Raw genomic sequence first — 27,197 nt, 5'->3', positions numbered from 1 at the left:
AATTCTTGTGTTTGTGCAGAAAGACTTTGACACAAGGGCTTCGCATGTGTATTTACCCAGAAATGGAGCCTACAAATATTCAGCAGGATTTTCTTTTAAGCAAGAAAACTCAAAATAAAACATCCCAGCCCTCTGGATCAGCCATAGCTACATCAATGTCATCAACAGCAGACTTCCTCAACCTCGGCCTTCCAGATGTTTTTGGCCTACAACTCCCATGATCCCTAGCTAGCAGGACCAGCGGTCAGGGATGATGGGAACTGTAGTCTGAAAACATCTGGAGGGCCGAGGTTGAGGAAGCCTGATCAACAGTGTGTCACTGCAGCGAAAGCAAAGCCCAGTCCTCAAAATCAAGGAAGAGCCATATTGCGGGATTCTTCAGCTCTTAGATCCAGGATGAGTCCACAAAACATTGTACAAGGGGTTCAGAATGCATCTGTCTGTAATCTCATTGACACAACAGCCCTAGCATATTAAGATATAGGCAAGAGGTGGGTGATTCCTACAGCAGCTGTTGGGATGGGATGAGGAGAACTTTAGTACCAGACCTTATGGGCAGTTGACAGTCAGGGAAGTGCCAACTCAGAAGACCTTTGGGGCTAAGGACTGGCGGTAGACACCAATAAAATTCCCTCCAAGCCCACAAAGGCTCACTTGTCCAGCTCTGTATAATACTTGCAATTGCCAAACAGACAACCAGGTAGGGACCGGGGGAAAGAGAAGAAGACTCAAAGGCTGTGTTCATAGCATCCATTTCATTTCACCTCACCTTTTCGGTCTCACTTTATTTAGAAAAAGTTGGAATTATGTACCTACAGGCTGCACTACAAAAAAAAATTACACAAGCTAGGTGGAACAGTACACAAAATAAATTAAAAGGGAGGGGGAAAGAGGATATTGTCAACAATAAGGGAAGAACCAAGTGATGGAAAAACATGGGATATTGGCTAAAAAGAAAGATGGTGCACAGTGGCACTTACACAACTTGCTTCTTTAAGAAAACAATGGAGGTTATTACAACACTTCATGGCAGGTAATATTCTGAGGAAATATAATGAAAGGCTTGAAATAGAGGCAAATTATGCACTGAATGCTCTTCACTAGGGGAAAAAGAGCCTCTGAAATTATCCTTAATCAATAGTGGTGTTTGGTCTGCTCAGTAGTAAACATACTTGAGAGGGGATGACCTGATTAAAAGCAATATTTAAAATGGACAACAAAATAAAACCGGCAATGGAAAACAAAATCGGCAATGTAGTGAATAATTGAATTGATTTCATCAATCAATCAATCAATCCATTTTTAGGCTATCCCATTGTGAAAATCTAAAACAACAGCATTAAGAGCACCAACAACCAAACCTCAAACCCTTTGTAAAGTAGGATATAACCAGCAGTCTGCAGGTAAATATTCTGGTATTATTCAAAGAATATGTTTGTCCTTTGTAATTTCTAAAAGCAATACAGTTCACTTCAGTAGACTTTTTGGAGATAAAGATTTAGAGACAGGCTCAAGTTTGAGTTTTTGATGAATTGGAAAAACACCAGGAGCAAATTGTTTACTTGGAGTATTTTCAGAGTCACCTGGGTACTTCAGAACTTGCTGTCATCAATCTGCGCCATGTTCTCTAAGGTGTAGGATTTTCTGATAGGGAACATGTATTTTTTGCTAATAAAAGCCAAAATCCACAAGGGATGCTATAGCTTACATTTTGAACCACATCTGCAGGGAAAAGGTTTGTAGGTAAAACTAATAAGTGAAGGTTACTGGATTCAGGACCAAAACAATTTACCTCCAGGATACACATACATACTCCCCCTTTTGGGACATGACACATTCCCTAAGTATTATAAACTATTGGATACTTACTTCTGAATGGTTGCAAGGCTCCAGCTTCTCCCGTTGTTGATCTATGGATCAGGTCGGAGTTCAGAAACATTTAAGATGGTGTTACTAAATTATGGCTGTAAGAATCCATGCACAAGGGATTTCCTGTAGCCCCGTTTCCAAGCTAGCTCTTTTTCTTCATACTTCCATTCATTTTCGAGATAACGACAGGAGAAAGGGGAATGCAGAGGACAGATCACCTAGGAGTATATATGTATATTCCTGTGATATCTGCTACTGTTTCCACCTGGCAGATAGACAGCTTGTGCAAACTACAGCTGGAATCCACTGTGCATACTAGAGCTATCTATCTGCCAGCCTCCACAGATGTAAATATTAAGAAAGGCTTCAGTACCTATTACCGCATTTCAATCTGCTTCTAGCTGCTGACACCAGGCTTCAGCCATTATGATGCAAAGCAGCTACCTTATGAAGCAGAATTCTGTTCTTTCTATTAGGAAGATGTATCATAGCTTGGGACACGGGTGGCACTGTGGGTTAAACCACAGACCCTAGGACTTGCCGATCAGAAGGTCAGAGGTTCGAATTCCCGTGACGGGGTGAGCTCCCTTTGTTCGGTTCCTGCTCCTGCCAACCTGGCAGTTCGAAAGCATGTCAAAGTGCAAGTAGATAAATAGGTACCGCTCCGGCGGGAAGGTAAACGGCGTTTCTGTGCACTGTTCTGGTTCTCCAGAAGCGGCTTAGTCTTGCTGGCCACATGACCTGGAAGCTGTATGCCGGCTCCCTCGGCCAATAAAGCAAGATGAGCACCACAACCCCAAAGTCGGTCACGACTGGACCTAATGGTCAGGCGTCACTTTACCTATCATAGCTTGAGAGTCCCATGGACTGCAAGAAGATCAAACCTATCCATTCTTAAGGAAATCAGCCCCGAGTGCTCACTGGAAGGACAGATCGTGAAGCTGAGGCTCCAATACTTTGGCCACCTCATGAGAAGAGAAGACTCCCTGGAAAAGACCCTGATGTTGGGAAAGATGGAGGGCACAAGGAGAAGGGGACAACAGAGGATGAGATGGTTGGACAGTGTTCTCAAAGCTACCAGCATGAGTTTGACCAAACTGCGGGAGGCAGTGGAAGACAGGAGTGCCTGGCATGCTCTGGTCCATGGGGTCACGAAGAGTCGGACACAACTAAACAACTAAACAACAACAATCATAGCATCAGAATTGTTGAGTTGGAAAGGACCCCAAGGAGCCCTAGCCCCTGCAATGCAGGAATCTCAGCTTAAGCATCCATGACAGATGGCTATCCAACCTCTGCTTAAAACCCCCCAAGGAAGGGGAGTCCACAACCTCCCGAGGGAGACTGTTCCACTGTTGAACAGCACTTACTGGGAGAAAGTTTTTCTTGATGTTTAGTCGGAATCTCCTTTCTTGAGACTTGAAGTTATTGGTTTGAGTCCTATGCTCCAGAGCAGGAGGCTGCACCCAGCTAACTGACAGAACAGAATGAAGGATAAGGATCTCTGTATCATGAGGAAAGCCATAATATTCACATTCAGTACAGTGGTACCTCAGGTTAAGAACTTAATTCGTTCTGGAGGTCCATTCTTAACCTGAAACTGTACTTAACCTGAAGTACCACTTTAGCTAATAGGGCCACCCGCTGCCGCCACACGATTTCTGTTCTCACCCTGAAGCAAAGTTCTTAACCGGAGGTACTATTTCTGGGTTAGCGGAGTCTGTAATCTGAAGCGTCTGTAACCAGAGGTACCACTGTACTGTATCAGAATCCCACTAACGATTCACAACACTTTAATCAGAACCTACTGAACTTAGGATACAGGTTATAGGAGTTGAGGTCAAACAACATATGGACGGCACCACACTGGCAGCCCAAGCAAGTGCTGCGTTTGTCCATCTGATTTTAGGGCGATCCGTCCCCAAGCTGGTTCTTTCCCTCTCCTTTACTGGGTCAGCAGAAGAAGAACCTGGAAGATTACATCAGCTACACTGACGATTATATGTTTGTTAATTATTCTGAGGAAATTGCTTCCATTACCATAGCAGTCTGTAATTACATTTGCGTGAGCTTTGAAATGAGCTATTCCTCTTTAGCCCCCTGACTGATAACAGGTTGTTGATGACATACCAAGGCCGTTGCTGGCTTCATGCATGTATGCTTTGGTCTCTAGCTGTTGGATGAGGTTCCCAAGAATGGGACGTTTTGGTGGTCCCCCACACCCTCCAGGTTTAGTCAGTCTTTAACCAGGAAAGGGCCTTTAGTGTAGTGAGCCCTGTCTTGTGGAACTCCCTGCCAGTGGAAGTGCAGCAGGAGTCAGCCCTGCTTTCTTTAAGGCATCTTTGACAAACTGTACAGGCCTTTGGAACATGGTAAAAGAACAAAAACAAATCAACTATTGTTGCAGTATTCAGTTTCCATGTTGTAATGTAAATAAACTTGGTCTACTGTTCTGAAAGTGCAGCCTATGAATATTTTGAATAAATAAATACATGAATAAATATGGAAACTGCTGGTTTGAATTAGTCTGTTTCAAAAGTGCTTTGAGTATCTCTATCACAAGGAATTAACTTAGGGTCCTGTTAAAAACAGCCTGGCTGTAAAGTGACAGACACCAATATATTCATTCCTGATAACCAAGGCAATCGGAATTCTGTTTCCTGAAAGATTCCACCCAATTTACATTTACTAGAAATAGAGGCTTGTCCCAGAGCTGGACCAGGGATCCATAACAGTGATAAAATATTGTAAGAACATAAGACAAGCCCTGCTGGGTTGAACCAAACACCCATCTAGTTTAGCATTCTGTCTATGGGAAGCCCACAAACTGATCATGAGCGCAATAGCACTCTTCCACTGGTATTTTCCAGGAACTAGTGTTGCCATAGTGATTAATAGCCACAGGTAGCCTTTTCCTCCACCCATGTGTCTAATCTCCTTTTAAATCTCCTTTATTTTTTTATATTTATTTATATACTACTGCCCTTCATCAAAAGATCTTGGGGCTGTTCACAAGATAAAGTGAGCCAAGTTTGCATGCTCTATTCCGAACTTTAAAATGGAAAGTGTAATGCTGGTGGTCAACAAAAGAGGTTCAAAGACTCTCTCAACGCAAATCTAAAAAAAGTAGTATAAACACAGACAACTGGGAAACACTGGCCTGCGAGCGCTCCAATTGGAGAACAGCCTTTACTAAAGGTGTCATGGGCTTTGAAGACGCTTGAACTCAGGACAAAAGGGAGAAATGTGCTAAGAGGAAGGCACGTTTAGCAAATCCTCACCATGACCAACTCCAGCCCAGAAACCTATGTCCCCACTGTGGAAGGACATGTGGATCCAGAATTGGCCTCCACAGTCACTTACGGACTAACTGTTAAAACCATGTTTAAGGAAGACAATCTTACTTGGTTATGAGTGATCGCCAAAGAAGATGAAGAAGAAGACACCAGAAAAATCCACATTCTGATGTCTCATTTTAGATGAGCTACATGAACAAAATTGCAGGAGAAAATTATTTCTATTTTTGAACACACCGGCTGAATGCTGTTCCATGAACAAATACATGTATTTTAGTAATGTACTAACTGGGTATCTGCAGTCAGGAACAGGCTGGATGAGAGCTAATAAACTGAATCTCAATCCAAACAAAATGGTGTCCAAGAAGATAGTTCTCATTCCTTCCTAGATGTAGATGTACTAGATGCAGATGAGGCTTTCAGAGTAGGCCTGCTATTAGATCTGTTATTGTCTTTGGACAACCAGCCGGCATCCATGGCCTGAAATAGTCTTTCACCAATTTGGTCAGTGTCCTACCTATAGCCTCTCCTTAATAAAGAAATATAGATAGCCTTCCCACAGTTATCCATGGTCTGGTAACTTTGAGGTTAGGTTACTATAATGTACTGTGGCTACGGCTACGATTGATACAGATCAGAACAGAATGTGCCGAGGATCACATTGATTTTTGCCCATTCATAAATGGCTGCAATAACCATTAAGAATGGCGTGCTGATGTGCTCTGGGAGTTCTCCAGCGCTTAGCCTATTTACAGCTTTAGACAACCTGGACAGATTGTACATGGAAGTTTCCTGAATTGTTAACATCACCATTTGGCTAAAGAGGAGAATCGTGCTTTGAAAATTCCACTGTGCCTTGTCTCAGTCAAAACAGTATCGTAAAAGGTGCAATAATATACAAAGCGACAACATGGGAGTGGTAGGTCGAGCATGTGTAGGCATATGGCTGGAGTTCAGTGCTAAGGAGAATGTGAAGGTGGACTCTCTGGTCCCCTAGAATACCTGGGAGAAACTCACCGTCATAATGCAGGCTAGCATTGGGCTGAAAGGTGGTACTGTGGAAACATACAATTGGAGGCAACTGACATGGGGAGTAGGCAGAAGCACAGTACTTCCAGAAGCCAAGCAGCTGCACAAGAGTTCTTATAAGGCATGGGTCTGGCTGATAAATGGCCATGTGCTTTGAGTGGAACCATCATTTTCAAGACCTTTGTCAAAAGCCTGGCAAATCTGGAACAATAATTGATGATCTGATAAAGTTAATAGTCTTTACTTGGGCTGGATCATTAAAAAAATCAGGAAAATGTGTTGTAGAGCTCATAATGGGAAATCACATTGCCGAAGAATCGAACTCTACAGCACCATCTGGTGTCGCATTTAATTTTAATTTTTTATTTTACTAATGTAGCTGAGTCCCAGGACTCATGTGCAACTATTCACCTGTTTTATAGTTTTGTTTTTCATGTTTTGATTTTCATTTGTTGTTATAATTGTTTTATATACACTATAAAAAGAAAAAATGAAAAGCTTTTTCTTAAAAAAAACAAAAAACCAGTGCCTCCGAACCATTTGCTTTCCCCTCAGTTACAATATTCTGCCTCACATAAGTAGGTTTCAAAAGTATGATTTTAAGGGAAGTTGGAGTTGTTGGTAATAATATTTCCATAAGTGAATACTGCACGAACCCATAAAAATAAAAGTTTTCTTACTGGTAACTCAGGGCCTTCATTGTCTTGGCAAAGAAAATAAAAAATCCACAGAAGAGGAAATCATGAAAAGAAACCTTTGAGGTAATATATGAAGAATACAATGAAAAAGCTCTTTATTATCATGGAGGAAGGTAAACACCTAGTACAAAGAGCAGTATGTATGAAAATGGGAAGCCCTATTGTTTATTCAGAGGTATGAAAAGAAATAGGTCAGTTAGTTTGTTTCCATGGTGACTATTATTGAAATAAGACAAACTGACATCAAAGCTGATTTATTTTACTACTCGTTACCTTCTCTTAAAATCATTTTTATCCGAGATCTCAACTGGATATAAAAACACTCTCTGGAAGAGCTTTCACAAGAAGATTTTGTCATTGTTTATTAACGGGGAGAATGTACGGTGTAGAATATCCCATCAAAACAGCTCAGTTTTATGGAGCAATAATATTCCCAGCCTACTCCAAAATTGTCAATACTGCACAAAAGTCAAACCCCTGAATGCTTCCTTTGTTTACTTGTAGATTAAGGGCACAATTTTGGATCGGCTGATGTCACATGCATTTGTTTATTTTAATAAAACAAGAATTGCATTCTATGATTGTGGAGTTATTCATTCTGACCATTAAACACTAGATCCCATTGATGAGAGGGGGAAATCTTAATCCCATATTAAACTAATGACCTGAATATTAGCTTCCACTGCACTTAACAGCAAAAAGAGAAAAAAAAACCACAAAAAAGGCAGCAAACCCCAAAAAGAACTGTTCTATTTTTCTACTGGTTTTTTCCTGTTGTAGAAAATTTTGGTGTCAATATGTACATAACAACTTTTCTTTCTGCAAGTATTCATATTTCTATAGACACACTGGCAGATCAAATCTGCACTTGAGATAAACCAGCTGAGTAGCTGTAGGATTTTATTTTTTAACACAATTTAAATATGCCTTAATCATCTACAACCTGTAAGCAGAATATAAAATGTAAATAAAAGTCTGGCAGAGCTCGTTATAATTTCTCCGATGCCCTCAATGTAGTGTTGCTCTGGAGTGCATTGTTAGGTTTTAAGACATGCAGTTCTTAAAGATTTCAATTAATGTTCTGCATTTTAATGAAGTCGTACACTGCCCTGGGGGGATGTTCTAGAAATACAATAAATAAATGTGGAAAATTTAAATGGTGGCTATAGCCAGAATTTTTAAACTATTACTTTCAATTATAACATCTCTTTTAGCTACACAACAATTACCGTAATACAGGACCATTAAACAAAATTGACAGTTGAAAACTCTGAACTTGCCTAAAATTTACTGTACTAATCTTTACAGGCAACCCCCCCCCAACATACTCCTGCAGTTTCTCCTCAACCTAGCTTAGCCTATGAAACTAGGCTGCTTCTATTTTCCACTTTCTGAGTAGGTTTTTTACTGGGCTGCCTGTTATGTTCATTGTCTAGCTGCATGCAGGGGGGCACCAATTAAAGGTTTTTAAACTTGTTTAATACTTTTGAATGTTGCAGTTGCTGTGCATTCATGCTGTATACTTGTGCTCTTAAAAATCTATAAATAACTCCAGCAGTTTCCTTTGAGATCATTTTGCCCTGCTGAGCTCCAAGGTCTTTTTCTATTCATCCGTTGCTCAGTCTATGTACTTGTGGCTGATGACATCAGCAGAGTCCCATTAAGTGAATTACAGCCTTGTATTCTCTCTAGCGCCATCCCTAATGCTGTGCCCTAAGTTCCCCCCGAGTTCAATGCACTAACATAAGACACGGGTTGCTGCATATGTTCTCTCAATTCTCTCAAGTTTGTGCTGTGGTTGGTTTGCCTCCTTACACCTTGCATTCTTGTTCTTTTTAGGTAAGGTAATGGAGAAGGTTGTGATGGAGCAACAGCAGGCATTTTTGGAATATAATCATTATCTAGACCTATCTGAGTGTGGGTTCAAGCTTAGTCTTGGGAATGAACTGGACTTGGTCACTCTTGTGGACAAGTTTTATCCAGAACAGGAGTGCAACGTTGCTCCTCTTTTCTTGATCTCTTTGTGGCTTTTGATATTATCTGGCCATGGTCTCCTCCTGGACCATCTTTGTGGCTATTTAGGGTCACAGTGTTTCTTGTCCTACCTAAGGGGCCGAGTCCAGAGAACTGTGTTGGCAGTTGTCTTTAGCAGACATGTTGGTGGTTCTAAAACCACTTTATTTAATATGTTTCTCCAATTAATCCCAATACCATTTTCCAGTCTTTAACCATTCTCTTGTCCACAAAGCCAAAAACTTCTGTGTTCCTGGCATACCCAAAACTGTATTTTCTCATGAAGTGAGATACCACTGTTCACTCTCCTGTTGCATGGCTACTGCCTTTCCAACGCCACTTAAACTGTGGCTGAATGAGCATCATAAATACAAGTGGTAAGAATATTGTAATAAATATGAATTCAGTGGGAGGCACATGAATCAGAGCTGAAGCCTGTTGCTCAAAATGCAGGCATAGTTAAATGGGTCTATAATCAGTAGCCACCAACAGTGCAACCCTAACCACGTCTGCTCGAAGCAAGTCCTGCTAAATTCACTGGGACTTACTCCTATATCGGAGTGTATGGGTGTCAGGGGAGGAGTTGTACCTCTGGTGGGGGACACGTCATGGTCCTTCTGGGATAGTTTGCCTGTCTTTAGTCCCCATCCCCATCTCTGCTCTCACCTATGGCTCCTAGAAGCTGTCAGCATGCAACAGTGGCCACATCCCAGGAACAGCTTTGACTAGCGGGCTAAACCAAGTGAGGGTAGCCAATGAGTCTCAAACCCTCAGTGAGTTAGGGATTTCTCCTGCATGCAAATACAGGCTCTGGCAGAATTAGCAGACAAGACCAATAGTGGGTCCAGTTTCTGTACATGTTGTATAGTGAAGTGAGGGGCAGATGGGGCTTGCCAGCCTGGTAAGGTAGCCCTTCTAGGAGAAGGAAAGCTTTGATTCTAAAGCTTTGCTGGTTTGTGGGACATAAGGTTAAGGAGCACACCCTCCATGAATTTAGTGTGGAGTCACTAAGAGGGTTGGATGGACCCTGTATGCCTTTTTCTGGTAAAGCTGGTGCCAAACATATTGCTCTGCTTTCCTTTGGCCCACATCAGCCGAGGTAAGGTAAAGGACCCCTGGACAGTTAAGTCCAGTCAAAGGTGACTATGGGAGTGCAGAGCTCATCTTGCTTTCAGGCCGAGGGAGCCGCAAACATCTTTCCAGGTCATGTGGCCAGCATGACTAAACCCCTTCTGGTGCAACGGAACACCGTGATGAAAACCAGAGTGCACGGAAACACCGTTTACCTTCCTGCCGCAGTGGTACATATTTATTCACTTGCATTGGCGTGCTTTCAAACTGCTAGGTTGGCAGCAGCTGGGACAGAGCAACGGGAGCTCAACCCCCCCCCCCCCCGTCATGGAGATTCGAACCAACAACCTTCTGATCAGCAAGCCCGAGAGGCTCAGTGGTTCAGACCACAGCGCCACCTGCATCCAATCAGAAAGGGATCTTGTTGTCTGGGCAGCCCAGGACCTCCATAGTGCTCCCAGGCTTGCTTCCCAGGAGGTTGCTTTGGTGCTGCTAACACAGCAGTTTGACTTCATCACTTGGAGGTGTCCTCCATTGTCTCTCCAGACAGATGGATGCCAACATCTCCTTACTGAGTATGCTTAAAGTCTGCAGCACAAAGCCTGTTCAGTTATTCAGCATTCAAAAAGGGAAAGTTTCCCATCGGAATATGACTGACAGATGCGAACAGTTCCTTCCAGGTCACTGGGATTAGGACTGCTGCCTGCCTCTCTGCACTGGGGCGCAAGATCTCCGTACCCCTCATCGCCAACACACGTTACAGTAACTTAAGCTGCCACCCTTCTTCCTGTTGCCGACCGCATGCTATTTATTGCGGGCACGACGCATGCGCTTATTTCCCCGCCGCCGCCTCCCGAGCCGCGCGTGCGCGCTAGCACCAGCCCTTTTTCGCATCCGTGTTTTCCTGCCCCTCGCTGGCAGTGCGCACCCCTGTATGTGGGCGCGCGCGGCCGCTTCAGAGGCGCGTTCTGGCTTTTCACCCCCCCTCCCTCCCTCCCTCCCCTGAAGAGTTCGAACCGCCCAACCGCCTCTCCCTCCGCCATCGTTGCGTGAGGGGTGTGCGCGCGCGCGCACGCGCGCGCGTCTGACCGAAGGCACAGGGGAGGGGGGAGGGAAAGGGGGAGGGGGCAATCATGCCGCGGGGGCGGCCTCCAAAACCCGGCGGTAGAGAAAACACCAAAGCAGCCACCGAGTCAGGTAAAAAATAAAAAATAAAAGAGGAGGAGGCGCGGCCGGGCTCAGCAAAAGAGAAAAGCAAGAGCAAAACAAAACGTCTCCGGGCGCTGGGCTGAATCCCTCACATCGCTCGCGCAGGGTGAGAAAGGCACCGCGAAACAATCCGCCGGGCCTCGCATATAGTCCCCGGATATGGAGGAAGGCGAAGGAGGAAGGCCGGGCCTATTGTGCGAGGGACTTAGTGTGCGGCCGGCCCTGTGCGGAATGATACCGAGCTAACTCCGCGCAGCCGGAGGCGGAGGAGCGCATGTTGCTACCGCCGCGCGCGCTTATAAATCTATATATAGAGGGAGGGAAGGCGAGATTCTGTCAGAACGGGCGAGGGAAGGGAAGCGGGACGGGGAGCCAGGAGGAGGAGGAGGAGGGCGGCGGCGGCGGCGGGGGGGTTGGGCGGCGGCGTCTCCTGTCCTCCCCGTTTGAGGCGCCCTTTCTAAGGCGATCGGTGGCGCGGGGGAAGTGGGGGGTTCCCATAGCGGGGTGGTTTTCCATCCCGGGGCGAGCGATGCGCTCTCGAGGCGTCCGTGTGAAGGGACGGGCTTTCCCGCAGCCTTGAGAGGAACGCGGGCGGCGCCACCTTTGCGGGCGCTCCGCTGCAGCAGCGGCGGCGGTTCCTCTCTCTGGAGCCTTACTTGAGCAACACCCTGCCTTCACCCTCCGGTGCTCGGCGACCATGTCGGAAGGCAGGAAGGCTGCCTGTAGTAGTGGCGGTGCGGGGTCTGCTTTGTGTTCTTCTTCCCAGACCCCCGAGACCCACCAAGGTGCAAAAAGGACGGGCTCTGAAAATGGGAGAATTCTGAGCCCGGAATTAGTTCGGAGTACCAGAACTCGGAAGAAGTCTTAACTCTCACACAAACCACTCCGTTCCTGGATTCCCCAAGCTGACTTCATTTCAGCAGCCTAGGTAGCGAGGGAAACCCATTTCGTCCTTGCAGTTCCTAGACAATTGGGGGTCAAATCCTTGCTGACGCTGCCCACCTCTGCTTTCAGATCCGTGGAACTTTTGAGGCCCTGGCACTCTTTGTACTCCAGTCCTGAGCCTTTTTATCCCAAAAAGCAAGGTTAGGGCATCATAGGGTACCATTGCTCTTCTATTCCAGGTGTTGATGGCTTGGGGTTTTTTTGTACAGTACTTCCTGAACAGAGGAGGGGGGTACTGTTGATGTTGTGCTTTGTGGCCTGGCCACAGCAATGTTGTATTTTACTTAACATCCTATGGTAGTACCAGAGATGATGAACAGGGTGGTGAACCTGTGGCCCTCCTGATGTTGTTGGACCACAACTCCCATCCGTTGTGGCAGCATGGCTAATGGTCAGAGATGGGAGTTGTACTGCAGAACATCTGGAGGGCCACAGGTTCACCATCCTTGGCCTATCCTTTGTCCTGAACTTGGTGGAACTTTTTTCTGAGTAGGCATGATTAGGATTACATTGAAGTATTACATTTAGGTAGATTTTGGATATAAAAGACACAGAAACTAAATATATTTTCTTGCATCTATTTTCCTCTCCCACCCCTGCATCTCAAGCATAATTGGCTTTTCTGCTCATCTTGCCCCAGTTCTCAAACCATTTAAAAAAAACTACTTGAAAGGTAGATATCTCTTCTACAGTTGTTGTTTTAAAAACCAAAAACCTGACCCATCACATAGCTTGCTGGGCACAATCCCAGCTGGTGAAACAGCAGCAAGTTGGTGGTGGCAATTTTCTCAGATTGTGTGTTGTTTCCTGCTTCAACCCATTGTTCTAAATGCCTGCTGTGAGAGTAGGAGGAGCCCAAATCCAACTGGTGAAATAGCAGCAGTTGGTGATGGTTTAGTAGTTGTATACCCACATCTGTCTACTCTAAATTGATCACTTTCTTCCACGTTCAGTATTTGACACCTTCTGCAGGTGGGTCGCCAAAAGAATCACGTTGTGAAGGGACCAAGAATAAACAAACCAATGGATGTATGAAATGTATTCAAATAAGTTGGCCAAATTTCAGAGAGGAAAAGTTAAAAACCCAGGCATACCTAACCATCTCATTATGGCTGTTGTAGATGATAGATAGTTGAGGCCTGATGGAGCTGGTCCTTGGCAGCGGTGATGAAGAGGCCCTGCAGTCTGCTCTTCTATAGGCTGCTGTAAATTACACTTGGGTATCTCATTAAAGTTTCCTGTATTTCTGAAGCATGTTTTCCTGTATCCCTGCTTATAGTCTGAGTGTATATCCACAACAAAAGTGAACTTGTTGCTGTGAGCAGTGATAGGAGACATTTCTTCCTTAAAAACACCTCATGTTAGAGTAGTCACAGAGATGAAGTGGTGAAATCACATTGAGAGCCAGTGTGATGTATTGGTTAGAGTTCTGGACATAGGAGATCGGGGTTCAAGTCCCCACTAGCCATGAAGCTCACTGGGTGACCTCAGGCCAGTTACTGTCTCTCAGCCTAACCTACCTCATAGGGTTGTTCTTAGGATAAAATGGGGATGAGGGAACCATGTAGATTGAGCTCCTTTGAGAAAAAGGTGGGGTAGAAATACACAGAATGAATTTATATTAGTACCTAGCAGCTCTGGTCTTCTGTACTTCAAGAGGAGACTGCGAAGTTGGTTACATTTCTTTTGGCGGGAAGGCTCCAACCACAAAACAAGTCAGTATCTTGTTTCAAAAACTATGAAAGAAGCCTATATTCACATTTTACTTACTGTTTTGGGAGACAGTTTCCTTTTTGAACTTTACACTATTTTAAGAATTAGTATTGGTTACAAAACACAAGATGGACAAAGTGTAATATGTACAGGTGCTAAAGTAAACAAAGTGAACAATATGCAGTTTTTAAAAATCAGAACTAAGTTAATATCTGTGAGTACAATCTTGATACCACAACGTAGCCCATTGATTTCACTGGGTTTTTGTATGCCTAATTCCACAAAGGATCAGGCTGTTAGGAATCCCTCAACACAATAAAACATAATAAACATGCAGATAGTTCTACAAATTTAGCTTATTTTTAATAGTATTGTAATTAGCATTCTGTTGTGTATTTGGCGTCTTGAGAACAGGATACAAGTAAAGAGTTGCAAGTACACATTTCTGTTTAGATTGTTCACTGTGTCTGCAGTCGTTTATTATATTTTATGTAACTTCTGAAATCACTGTGATTATACAAGAATAAATAAGAGGATTGCAACCTATGTAACCTGAAAATTTTGTTACAAATTAAAGGGGAAAGAATAAAGGTTAGCTTGTATTTTTAATATGTGCTGTTGAGAGCTTTAGGCAATGAAATAACTTATTTTCAAATTATGCATATTTTTTACAATAACAAAACTAGAAAAAACATACAAAATGGTAGATATCTCTTCTACAGTTGTTGTTTTAAAAACCAATAACCTGGTAATCGGCATTTTTGCAAATGGTAATCGGCATTTTTGAGCAGCTGTAAAATAAGCAATCAGAACAAGTAGCATAGTTTCATTAAAAAAAGTTTTATTTTATTTTGTAGATGGTGTTCTAACACTGAATACAGAGAACAATAATTATACCCAGCAAGTACCAAACATCCGTAAGTGTGAGATCTGCTTTCTGTCTTTTTCGAAAGACACACAATTCCAGCGCCATATGAGGGATCATGAGCAAAATGACAAGGTGAGTATCTCAATAAATCTGAGTAGCTCTTGTGACAAAATGACTGATGTGGAATAGGTGCACAAATCTCCATTTAATTTCCTCATGAGTCAAATTCCAGGGTTCTTTGTAAACCTAATTTTGAGGAAGCTTAATAATATGGAGCTTTCCTACCTCTTGTCATATGCATATCCAGGAAGATATAAGATATATCACATTTTGAAAGACTCTATTCTTGTTTTCAGCTTAGGAAGAAATGGCTGTATTTGGGGCATAACAGCTTGCTCGAGCCACTGAATATATAAATCTATTAATAATCTAGGAAACAACAATATAAAAATTCAAGCTTTATCAAGATTCCGCCCTGTTTTGTAATGCAACTGTTTTAGGCAATACAAAAGATCTTAATATATTTAAAATTCTGTTGCACAAATTAAAAATCTAGGATCATAATAAGGGAAGAAGTAAATGAACAGTCATTCTCCAGTGAAATGTTTCAGGTTTGTTTTCCTCTCTTAAAGCTGAAATGTGTAAAGCTCAGTTATCACTCCAAAAGTGCATTGTGTGGGGAAAGTTTTAAGGTGTGTTGGCATAAAGATGGTTTTATAAAGACAGTAAATAAATGCTGTAATAAGGTGTGGAAAAGGAAAGGAAGGCCATAGCAGATATTTGAAGTTTTACTGTTTTGGCAACTGGCACCATTTCATTTGGCCTTCGTTACTTACTTAAGGAGTTTATATACTAAACCAGTGATGTTTTCGTGGTGGTTTACAATCATAATGATGTGACCTCTGTCTCTTATATTTTCTCGTCAATGGAATTATGAAGCTTAAATATTGCCTTGATTTTGTTTTCCACAAACAGCCTCATCGATGTGACCAGTGTCCGATGTCGTTTAATGTTGAGTTCAACCTTACACTGCATAAATGTACCCACAATGGAGAAGATCCTACTTGTCCTGTGTGCAATAAAAAATTCTCTAGAGTGGCTAGTCTTAAAGCTCATATTATGCTTCATGAAAAGGAAGAGGTGACTATTATCTTCATTTTTGAAGCACATACAGAATACAAAGATGTGGAGGGGAGTAGGGAACTTTTTTTTGACTTGCAAATTGTGTCATGCTTAATAAATTCCACCAAGGATTTTTTGACGTATGTGTGACCCTGATCCCAGATTGTTATAGTCAATTTTTCAAATGTTATAGTCAATTTTTCAAATTTTCAAGGATTGAAAATGCTTAAAGTGATATGTTATTATAAAGTAATGTATTTTTATGCTGTTTTAGAAAAGAATCAAACCAGTTTACTATCTTTGCAGAATCTTATATGTTCAGAGTGTGGAGATGAGTTTACTTTGCAGAGCCAGCTGGCCTTACATATGGAAGAACACCGTCAAGAATTGTCTGGAAGCAAAACCCATATCTGTAAAACCTGTAAGAAAGAGGTTGAAACATCTTCCCAACTAAAGGAGCACATGAAAACTCATTACAAAATAAGGTGAGAATAGCTAAATGACTAAACAATAAGTAGGTTAAAAGCTCAGTAACTTCTCTGGCTGACCCATCATGCTTGCCTTCCTCAGAAGCTCTAGGATGAACACCCATAAGCAAAAGTAGGCCAACCAGATTTCACGCTGATATCTTAACTTGGGTAGCTATTACCATGAAACATCATCCTTATGCCTAGGTGAAGTTCCATGTGAAGCACAACAGTTAGTAAAGCTGACAGGGTTTTGTTATGCATCCTTCCTTCGTTAATTCAAGTGACTTTTCGTACTGTTGCTTAAACTCTGCTAAACATGTCCGGAATATTTTATTTCACGCAGATAATTCAGACATTTTGATTGACAAGAATACTGTGGAGGAAGATAAATGAGCAAAAGTAAAAATTATGTAGGAAAGCAGAACATCAATTCAGTAACAGGGAGCTGTTTATAACTAATACTCTGACTTAATTTTAGATGTTAAGCTGCTTTCGTGCTGCCCACTCAATCCCACTTGTGGAAATTCTGTACATACATTTCTGCTGTGCCTAAGGTGTAGGATTATGAAGGAGTGTGTGTACGTGTACTTTTGAAACAAGAAGTACACATATATATTTGCATTTTTATACTGTGCACATGACCTATCTGACATCATATTCCATGTGTGAGATGGCAAGCACCCATCTTAAGTTTTTATAAGCACTTGTATTCATGGTATTTATTTATTTCATAAAATTTATACACCTCTTGATTGGAAAAAACCTCAAAGCAGTTTATGAAAGATAAAATAGTAATACCAAGAAAAAAAACCAGCACCAAACTTTTAAAACATAGAAAAGTTAAAATACTAAAACAGATTAAAATAACCTCAACTTTCTAAGCATGTGGGTGGACTTGCCTAAACAAGAATATGTTTAGCTGTCACTGGAAAAAGTACAGTGAAGGTGCCTGCATGATCTCAATAGGCAAGAAGTTCCAAAGTTTAGGAGCTGCCACACGAAATGATCAAGTCCATACAAATGCGGAGCAGGTATGATGTGACTTCTGTAATAGTGCCAATGCTCTATTGTTGGCTAAACTGGCTGGGGGCAAGGTGTTCGCCAAAATTGACCTGGCACAAGCTTACCAACAGCTGCCAGTAACCCCACAATCAGCGGAAGCACAGACTATTGTCACACATAAAGGGGCGTTCAGAGTTAACAGATTACAATTTGGAGTATGTGTGGCCCCAGGGATTTTTCAAGGGCTCATGGAACGCCTTTTAAGAGGTCTGCCGGGGGTCTTGCCATTTTTTGATGACGTCTTGTTTGCTTTAATAAAGAAGTGTTACTACAGAACTGTCTCCAGCATATTATGTCAAGAGAGCTGAAATCACAAACCCCACGTCACAACAACTGACTGGAGGTTGTTGATAGGGCACATGTGGGGTAAGGCAATCTCATAGGTAAATTGCTCCCAAGTTGTTCATTTAAAAGTTCACGGCTTCATTAATCAGGAGATAGCTGCAGTGTGTTTGACAGTAATCATTGAGTGCCTACTGGGTTTCTTTTGTTGTCTGTGTTTGATACGGATTCAGCTTGGAAAGTTTGTAATGAAGCCATAATTATTTTTTGCCCTGTACAGTCATACCTCGGCTTGAATGCGCTTCGGGTTGAGCGCGTTCGAATTGTGCTCCGCGGCAACCCGGAAGTAACAGAGCGTGTTACTTCCGGGTTTCGCTGCATTCGCAGATGCTCAAAATGATGCCACGCGCAGAAGCAGCGAAAAGCAACGCACGCAGACGTGCCATCACTAGTTACGTTTGCTTCTAGATGCGAATGGGGCTCCGGAACGGATCCTGTTTGTATCTAGAGGTACCACTGTATTGTTACCGGTAAAGCATCTACGATACTGTATACCTGGCCTTCATTTCTAATTCCAATTCTCTGTAGAACCAGAATTAGTTGGGATAATGATGGTAATCTGTTTACCTTTCAAATGTGGTGATAACATTGCAATTGAATTCACCATAATATTTAACTACTTAATATATGTCTACAGGGTATCAAACAGCAGGTCCTACAACAGAAATATTGACAGAAGTGGGTTTACATATTCATGTCCACACTGTGGAAAGACTTTCCAGAAACCAAGTCAGTTAACACGGCATGTTCGAATACACACAGGTAAGGTGAATAAATCCACAGAGATGTGTATTTGAAAATGTGTATAGACTTCAGATAACCTAATGAACACACACTGCTTGCTTTTGCTTCTCTATATAAACTTTTTAGTTAAATAGGAGAATTGAATTACTTACAACTGTTGATGCTAATTCACGAAAGAAGATCTCCAGCTGAGTTGGGAGGTTCAGAACATAGCTCAAGCTATGCCAACTTAACTCTCTCATCTTCGGCTCAGCTGGGATCCAGTGGACTGAGCCCTAGCCAGGCAGACCTTAAGCTGGTGTAAGCCCTAAAAAAGGGATGTGATGGGACCTGAATTATGCTGGATGTTAAGCAGGTTCAGCTCAGTCACATGACTTGGCAACCTGGTGTAAGTTAAAAAGGGTGGCGATAACTCAAACACTATTTTGAAGGCTTGCTTTCTCGCTACCAGGCATAAGGTGGCTCAATTGTCTGGTGGATCATTACACTGGTTTAACTTACACTGGCTTGTTTTATGACAGCTTTTAGTGTATAGGATTGCTCCCTCAGTGTGAAATGGGACTTAGGAGCATAAATTGCTGTATGGATATACAAATTATATGAATGGGGTCTGCTTGTAGTAGGTGCCAGTTTTCAAGTTTTATTCGGAAAGGGAGCAATGCACAAAATATTAGATGTTCAAGGTTCAGTGTTGTCCTGTGCTATGTGTACAGCCTGTACAACCTGGGCCATGTGAACTGACTCAAATACATCAATTTGCTTGTGTCAAGTTTTACTGAAATAACCTTGCAGTTTCCCACTCATGTTACTGAATGGAATAATGAACAGCTGTTTCTGGGTGAACAGCTTGCTCCTGTCTCTTCAAGTTTTGTTGACCTTTTAACTTAAATTTTCATCCTCTTTCCCTTGGCATTTATTCTCTCAAGCTGGCTTCTGATGCATATTGGCAGGCAAGCTTAATGCAATCATTTTAGACCGTATGGCATGTATATATTGAAATTCTGTGTGGATAAGCTTTAATTAGTATTCTGATATTTGGTATGACCCTAACTATCAAACATTTTGCCCATTAATGTGTATTAAATAATTTTAATGAAAGTAAATTTAATTCTCAGAAATACGGAATAATAGTTTTACAAGGACCCCCTTGTTATATGTGAAATGTAGAAAATGGCCACAAGAGGTCAGCCTTAGCCCTAATTTAAGAATTAACTATTTCAGTCCCTCCACTACCACCCCATGAAATATATTTGATTTTCAGGACTTAAGTATATATTGAGGAGTTAGATGTTTAAATCAATGTAAGAGAGATGCAAGCTCCTACAGCTCACTTTAGATTGGCTTGAAAATGACCCCAGGTATTTTGTTGGTTATGGCTTTTCAAAGCAGTCCCTATGCAAATAGTTGGCAATAGTCTTCTCCATCAATTAGCAGACGTTTGGTTTGGTTCCCAAATCTCATACTGCATATTTGCCTCCACAAAGCACAAGAAAGTACAGAACCTGAGAGAAATACATCTGCCCTCAAAAGACACAAAAAACAGGCAAAGCCCTCCCAGCATTAAAAAGCCCAGCTCATCCAAGTGACAAATAGGCAAGACCCCTGTTGTCTACCCTAAAAGTCACAGAGAAGCAAAACTTGCTGATCCACGCCAAAGTCCACACTAACAGGAAAAAACCCCAAATGCCTCTCAAAAAGTTACAAACTAATATCGTCTTTTAAGAAACAAGCAAAACATCTCTTCAAAAGGCAAAAACCACATTCACCTCTCCAAATCATCCCTGCTCACCAAAAAAAAACAAGCAGGCAACCCTCCTCCCACCAAACGGGCAGAACATCCTTTCCATTCTCCAAACTTATGAAGTAGCAATGCTGCCCTGCTCTCTTCCTTTATTTGCTGAGAGGAATGTCTCTGGGACCAAATGGAGTCTTGATATATGCTCAGTTTGTTTATTTGCCTTGAAGAGTTCCATTTTTAGTCATTTAAGTACTTGGTAAAATTATGGAAATGTAATCAAGTATTTCTTAGTTGTGGTTTAATAGACGCATGAGCCCCTCATTTACTCGGTTCTCCACAGGATTGTGAGTTATGTGATTGACCCTTCCCATCCTCACGATCTTGTCACAGCCCTGCTCCATACACAGTCCAGCTACAGCCAATCTGTGTGCATTGAGTAATGGAGCTTCATGCTGTACTGGATGGAGTATATGGAGGACTTCCCATTGCTACTTCAAGCCCAGCTTTACAGTAGCACTGTGTGTGCATATGCAGATTCTGAAAGCTGATATAAGTGTGTCTTGGAAGTCTCCAGGACTGTTCATGCAGAAAAAGTTGGTGGGGCCATTCTCTAAATAAGTACTTTTTATTGATGGGCTAATAAGTATACAAAGCAATATGATACTTATTTATGTATAGTTGAGAAGGATGATCAGACAAAAAATTACAATGTTTAGGGGGCTATTTTATCTACGAATGTTTGCTAGAGGGGAAAGATACGGTTTTCCAGTAGAGTATTGTAATCATTGCTCTGTTTTACTGTACTGTTTTACGCCAAATGCATTTAGAAATTGTTACCAATGAAAACTCATATTTCTGTTTTATGTGTGTGTATAAATATAATTTTATTTTTGTTAGGTGAAAGGCCATTTAAATGTAGTGAATGTGGAAAAGCATTTAATCAGAAGGGGGCATTGCAAACCCATATGATTAAACACACCGGTGAAAAACCCCATGCCTGTGCCTTTTGTCCTGCAGCCTTTTCTCAGAAAGGCAATCTTCAATCACATATTCAGAGAGTTCATTCAGAGGTAAATAGCACAGCTCATTTCTGTTATTGGCAACACACTTTAAATGGCAACAGGTCCTGAATTAACATCTTCATCTATATTCAATGCCTGCAATTTCTGAAACATTCATTTTATGGTCTATTACTAGTTGGAAGAAAAACATTTGGTTTCTTTTGTTTTCGATGCATCTATAGATTTCCATGGAATTGTAGTAGATAATTTTCAGTCAAGTTTTTGACTTCTTTCATGAGAAGTTCTTGCTTTCTGGGGAAGGGAGGAAATTCCCCCCCCCCCTTACATTGTTTTTACACCTGCCCCTTCCCCCTTTTGCCCCTTCAGTGCAGCCACTAACAGCTATCATATTACTTGCCCCCTTGTCTGTTAGATTCCATATTGTCTTCACAGTCACCCTATTTTCATCAACCTCTTCCAGATGGGAGAGGAGAAGGACTCGCTCTGCCTGATTGCTGAGCAGCCCACTAGGGGGTATCGTCGTTAGAAATATTGGTGGATGATAATAGTGAAGTAGCAGTGATAATGGCAGAGTTCAGAAAGGATAAGATGAGGAGGTGTTCCATTGAAAGGGGATGGAGATTTAAGCGTGAAAGGTGTACAAAGGGCAGAGGCAGTATGAGTTCCAAAAAAACCATCTGTTAAATGTCACTGGTAATAGTGCTTGATATCAGCTGTGGCAGAAAAAATTATATAGCTCCTTCTGGAGCACACAAAAACAGTTGTTCACTAAACTAATACTCCCCTGGTAAAGAGCTATTTTAGGGCAAAAGTAGAGATGCTAGCAATGTTTTTCATTCGTGGCCTGAATATAAGCTTGAGAAGTTTGAAGTTTTTATCTCAAAGAAGAGCTGAGCATTGCAAGGTTCCCAAATCATTCTCCTTAGACTAAAGGCCAAGTTAGAAAGAATTCCTTACTTACATAGTCACACCTGAACCCTTCTCCACTTTGAAATTTAAACAATACTTGACTGTCCAGGGTAGCAGGGTTGGAGCACTCTAGAGCACGAGTGAGAAAGTGGAAGTTCTGATCTTTTCCCTCTCCCATGAAGTAGGTTTCCTGTGGTCCTTCAAAATGTGATTCTGACTTCAAAAGTTGTATTGGCTTTGAAAAGAAGCTGAGCTATTTCCAGTTGTGGGAGTTAAGTAATTGAGCTTACTTTCTGAGCCACTCTGACACAAGCTGGATGGAAGTCTCATCACTATTCAAACTTAATAGGTTTTATAGAATGTTGAATCATCTTTTTTGTCCTATTTTGATTTGAGCTGCCATTCTCTTTGTGCTACACTTCCCTGCTCCTACCTCCCAGGTGGCTCCATCTCCAATCTGACACTTTCCTGCTTGTATTTTATGACCCCCCTCCCATTTTAATCACAGCATTTATATGAGGTACAAATTAATTTACTTAGTTTCAGCTACCAAACAAGCAAGCCCATTGACATTGTTATTCGTGGTTCAATGCGTTTTCCATTTTTAGGGTGGAAGATAGTGTTCATTTGGTGAGTGGAGATAATTATGACATGCACAATGCTTAATAATATGGCTGGGCTTTTTCAGATCTTTAATGCCTTGAGTTCATCTGTAATGCAAATTTTACTGCTCTGTCAGCTGGGGAATAAAACAGGGCTAAGGAGATACTGGCTATAGTTTGTTGTAGTTGTAATTGCAAAGTTTTAATACTAAGCATTCCTCTTCTCTTTTGTTCCTAAAGGTGAAGAATGGCCCTACATATAACTGTACAGAATGTAGTTGTATCTTCAAAAGTTTAGGCAGCTTAAATACTCATATCAGCAAGATGCATATGAGTAGCACACAGAATACAACAAGTTCTACTACAGAAACATCTCCCTTGACAACGGTAACCTTTACATTCCCATCTCTTTTGGTAAAGGGAAGCAGGCTCCCAATGTCTTTTCTCTTTGAGATAAATATTCTGTTTGTGTATGTGTGAGATATGTCATCACACTTCCTTCTAGGTGAGACAAAATCCAGCAAGAATTATTTCCTTTAGGTCCCTCTGAAATTAATGGTTTCGCAACTCCACAGTCCTCTTGGGCAATGCCTATTCATTTCAATGAGGCGTGCCTAAGAATTGCCAAGTGAACCGTGCCATTGCCTTAATTTTTCTTTTTTTAAACAGGCGAGTGATAGATTCTTGACAAGTAATTCATTAATTCATTGCCTGGTGTCCATGTATTGGGGATGTGCACTTTTGATCATTTAATCTTGCCTTGTAAAGCTTGCTTCCCCTTCCTCTAGATTCATCTGTGTATAGAAGATCCAGTACCTTAAGCTTTGTGCATCTGATGAAGTAGGCTCTTGACTGTGAAAGCTCACAGTGTTAGCCTTTAGGGAGCTGCAGGAGTCGTTGTCATTTTGATACAACATATTTAACACAGTTACTTTTTTAAAACAACTTCAATATTATTTTTTTTAAAAGGACTGTTTTGACTTTCAGGTATTGCTGTTTTTCATTATTGGAGAAATGTTGGTTTTGTTTGGACCTCACCCTAAACCATATTTAAAATTAAACTATGGTTTAAACATGAACAAGTAGCATACTGGAGCATGCTGCTCAGTTGTCACTTCTGTGTTCCTCTGCTACTCCTTTTGTGTGCCAAGGAAAGAACAGACTGGAGGTTGGCTTCATGATGTACAGACATACCACTTGTGGCTTGTTTCTTGCAAACAAACTAAGTGGTAAGCCCCAAACAAACTGGTTTCTGCTTGTGGTTTGGTTTGGTGAGAAGCAAATCATGAGCATTGTTTCTCATATAACACAAAGGCAGACAGTGGTTTGTTTCCCTTACCTTCCGGTGTGCTAAAGCAAGGAACAGTGGAGGAATACAGTGGGGGCTTTTGAGTACCATGCATTATCATGCTGCTTGTTCATGTTAAATCATAGCTGTGATTCAGTACAGTGCTCAGACTATTGTGTTAAAGTCACACATTGCCTTTCTCTTTAATATTCATGTCAGATGCAGAATATTTCTTCCTTTCTAGCTAAAATGCACTTAGGGAGAAATTCTGTGCACTAAAAGCTGGCCCAAAACCAAGTTACATCAGATCCAAATCCCGTTCAGCAGCAGGGCTACTGCTTTGGCTGTACTGAAGCCTGGCAGAGGGAAATCAGTCCTTCAAACTAGTGTTCCATGCTGGTTTGCCAGGTCATGTGACTGAGCTGAATGGGCTTAGGATGCAGCCTAACCCTTCTCTCTGGTCCTGCCCCTGCTACGCCCCTTTTAGGGCCTGGTTGAGTCTGAGATCTGTTGTATCTTAAGCTGGTCGTTGTAGTGGATATTGCCATAAACTGTCCCCTTAAGGAAACAAATTTAAAGAAAAAAACATTGTGAATTCAAAAATTTAACAAAACCAATTTTATGCAGTAATGTCCTTGTGGCTAAAATAAAAGGAGACAGCTAAGTGTATACTTTAATTTGATTAGCCATTATCTAGCTTGAGTTTTAATAGATTAGTTACCAGCAGTTGCCCTTATTCATTTAAGTGCCACTTATATCCAGTAATCAGGTATACGCTAAAGAGGAAAATCAGGGTTTTGTATCTTAATTGCTAGAAAAATAATACAGCTGAAGTAGCTGTGGAAATTAAAAAATGTGATCTAAGAATATGTTTTTCTGTATAATTGAATACTTTTTTTAAAAAAGCATTATACTGTTTTGCTTGATCTTAATTGGCAGTGGCAGTATAACCTTTTAGATTTGCATATTTTATTTTTGTACAGTTAATGCTTCTATTCTTTTTTCATAGGATTCTGTGGCTCAGCCTCTGACTTTAGCAACAGTTAATTTGCTACAGCCTGTTGATAATAAATGGAAGAATGTGAGTATTCTAATTCTTAGCTTAATTGTGTTGCATTGTTATGGTAAAACATATCTTGCAAAATTTTCCACATCTTTGGATTGTGCTACAAAGTTTATTACATCTCCGTAAAACAGTTCAAAGATGTTGCAAGCTACTTTAGAGACTTCAAAGAACTTTATGCTGTGCGTTTCCACCTTAGGACCCTATTTTAATCATTTGTAAGGGTAATTTTTGTGCAGCTTGCAAGAATAGGGGATGATAATTCAGTGGGAAAAGAATGTCATGATCCTGTTGCCAGGGTTCGCAGAGTGTGCACTTGCATGGTGCATGTAGTCACACAATAAGGGTGATTCTCTCATGGAATGGGGCTGAAGCCAAACCTAAATAGGTGGCTAATGCTGTCAGAGTCAGTATTGTATGCCGTTTTTTATTTATTTACTTTCAAATATCTATACCACACTTCCATAAAAATATAGCAAGGTGGCATACAACATATAAACAAGGCTATAATAACATCAGTAAATACTTGTCGGTAAAGAAAGAAAGAAAGAAAGAAATGTTGCAAAGTTCTGTCTAAACAATATAGCTTTTGAAAGATATCTAAATGAAGACATAACTTCTGCTGAACCTCTACTGGCAAGGAGCTTCACAGAACAGGGCCTGCCACCAAAGGCTCAGATCCTGGAAAAGAACCTCAGGAACCTCAGGAATGTTGGGTGTGTGCATTGTGGTGGAATAAGAGGTTGATGCTCATGTAAAGTAGCTAAGATTGTATAAGAGCATTTCTGGAATGGGGCCAGTGTGCTTGGTGTGAAAGTAGAAAAGCATTGCTATTGCTAGCTTTTTAATACTTATTGACAGGGTGGATTTGATTTAAATCAGATTGATTTAAATCACGGTTTAAATCACTAGTTAGTAAGACTTGATTTAAATCTTTCTTTTTTTTACAGAAAGACTCATTCTTGCTGATATAATCTTAATATTTACAACCAGAGGAAGGTTTCATTTTTGTAATAATAAATTTTCAGAGTAGTTTTTACATTTATATCAAAAATTACTGATTTGGTTATACTGTTAGAAATACATAGATAATTATGAAATTATTTTGAGGTTTAATAAGTTAACTTTATATTTGGACAACTTTTCTGCTGTACTTTATTGGAAGGAGAAAAATAATCATTTCCTTAATTACAATTTAAACAATTTATTTAACTAAAGCAATAACATTATAGCATATATATCCATGTATGTGGTTAAACGTTTTTTGTTGTTGTTTTTTAAAAAACAGACTGAGTTTTAGTACACATGAAAAACTTAAAACAAAACCATTATTTCCAGATGAATAGCCTTTGGACTATAATGTAACTTAAATAGAAAACTATCTTTAGAAAGATTTTTCCTCCCAACACATTTTATTTTAATATTGATTTTTATCCACTCTGCTTATTGATAAAAATTTAATAAATAGATGTTCAAAATAGATGCATCTGTCCTCTTTGAACGTCTTGAACTTTTGTTTGTGTATCCACCCTTACAGAAGGATAATTTTATAATTTAAATTAGACCTGTAAATTGATATCTTATTGCCTCTTTCGTAATTATTTTATTTTTATATATTTCTATATTTTGCACTTTTTCTGCAAATATTTAACCAGTTGGTGGATAAATTGGTTCCCAAAGGGGAAGAGCATGCTAATATGAATGCACAACAGAAATGAATGCTGGATGTTATTGTTGCAGTACCTTGGAAATTCTTGGCTTGCAAGTTCAGTTTCATACTTTCTCATTATTCCAGATATTGTGTAGTTAGAAATGAACTGGTCTTTCAGAATTGACGTTTACATAGGGTAATAAATTAAGGCTCATTATTCATTAATGTACATCCTTTGGGGGGGGCCATATGTGCATTTTTCTAGATAGCCCAAGTTGCTTGAAGTTGATCAGTACATTCATAGTGGTAGTTGAACTAGAACTTTTGAAACCTTTTTTGTATTGACCCAGCTTATGTCCAGAAAGTAAATGGTTGAGCCTCCATAGCTTGATTTTAAGACAACAAGGTTATCTGTATAGTCTTAATTTCACGTCTTTCATTAACACAAGTTACAGCCAGATCAGTATCGTGCA

General features: G+C 40.9%; 1 protein-coding gene across 4 annotated transcripts in view; it reads left to right on the top strand.

Moving 5' to 3' along the window:
* The first annotated feature begins 11,017 nt into the window (after window positions 1–11,017).
* The window catches only part of ZNF236 (zinc finger protein 236), a 46,939-nt gene continuing 30,759 nt past the window's right edge, over window positions 11,018–27,197 (top strand). The window contains exons 1-8 of one of the 4 annotated variants that reach the window (XM_083624202.1): window positions 11,018–11,291; window positions 14,701–14,843; window positions 15,687–15,851; window positions 16,140–16,318; window positions 18,345–18,469; window positions 21,087–21,259; window positions 22,963–23,109; window positions 25,020–25,091. In XM_083624202.1, coding sequence (XP_083480328.1) covers window positions 14,817–14,843; window positions 15,687–15,851; window positions 16,140–16,318; window positions 18,345–18,469; window positions 21,087–21,259; window positions 22,963–23,109; window positions 25,020–25,091 — 888 coding nt within the window. In that variant the 5' untranslated portion in view covers window positions 11,018–11,291; window positions 14,701–14,816. Of the gene's footprint in view, window positions 11,292–11,520; window positions 12,114–12,609; window positions 13,846–14,700; window positions 14,844–15,686; window positions 15,852–16,139; window positions 16,319–18,344; window positions 18,470–21,086; window positions 21,260–22,962; window positions 23,110–25,019; window positions 25,092–27,197 lie in introns of those variants that run through there. The other 3 variants (XM_083624199.1, XM_083624201.1, XM_083624200.1) reach the window with 3 other exon arrangements.

This window comes from Podarcis filfolensis (assembly GCF_964270895.1).
Source record: "Podarcis filfolensis genome assembly, chromosome: 7".
NCBI classification, from domain to species: Eukaryota; Metazoa; Chordata; class Lepidosauria; order Squamata; family Lacertidae; genus Podarcis; species Podarcis filfolensis.
This window is presented reverse-complemented; position numbering and strand designations above follow the sequence as displayed.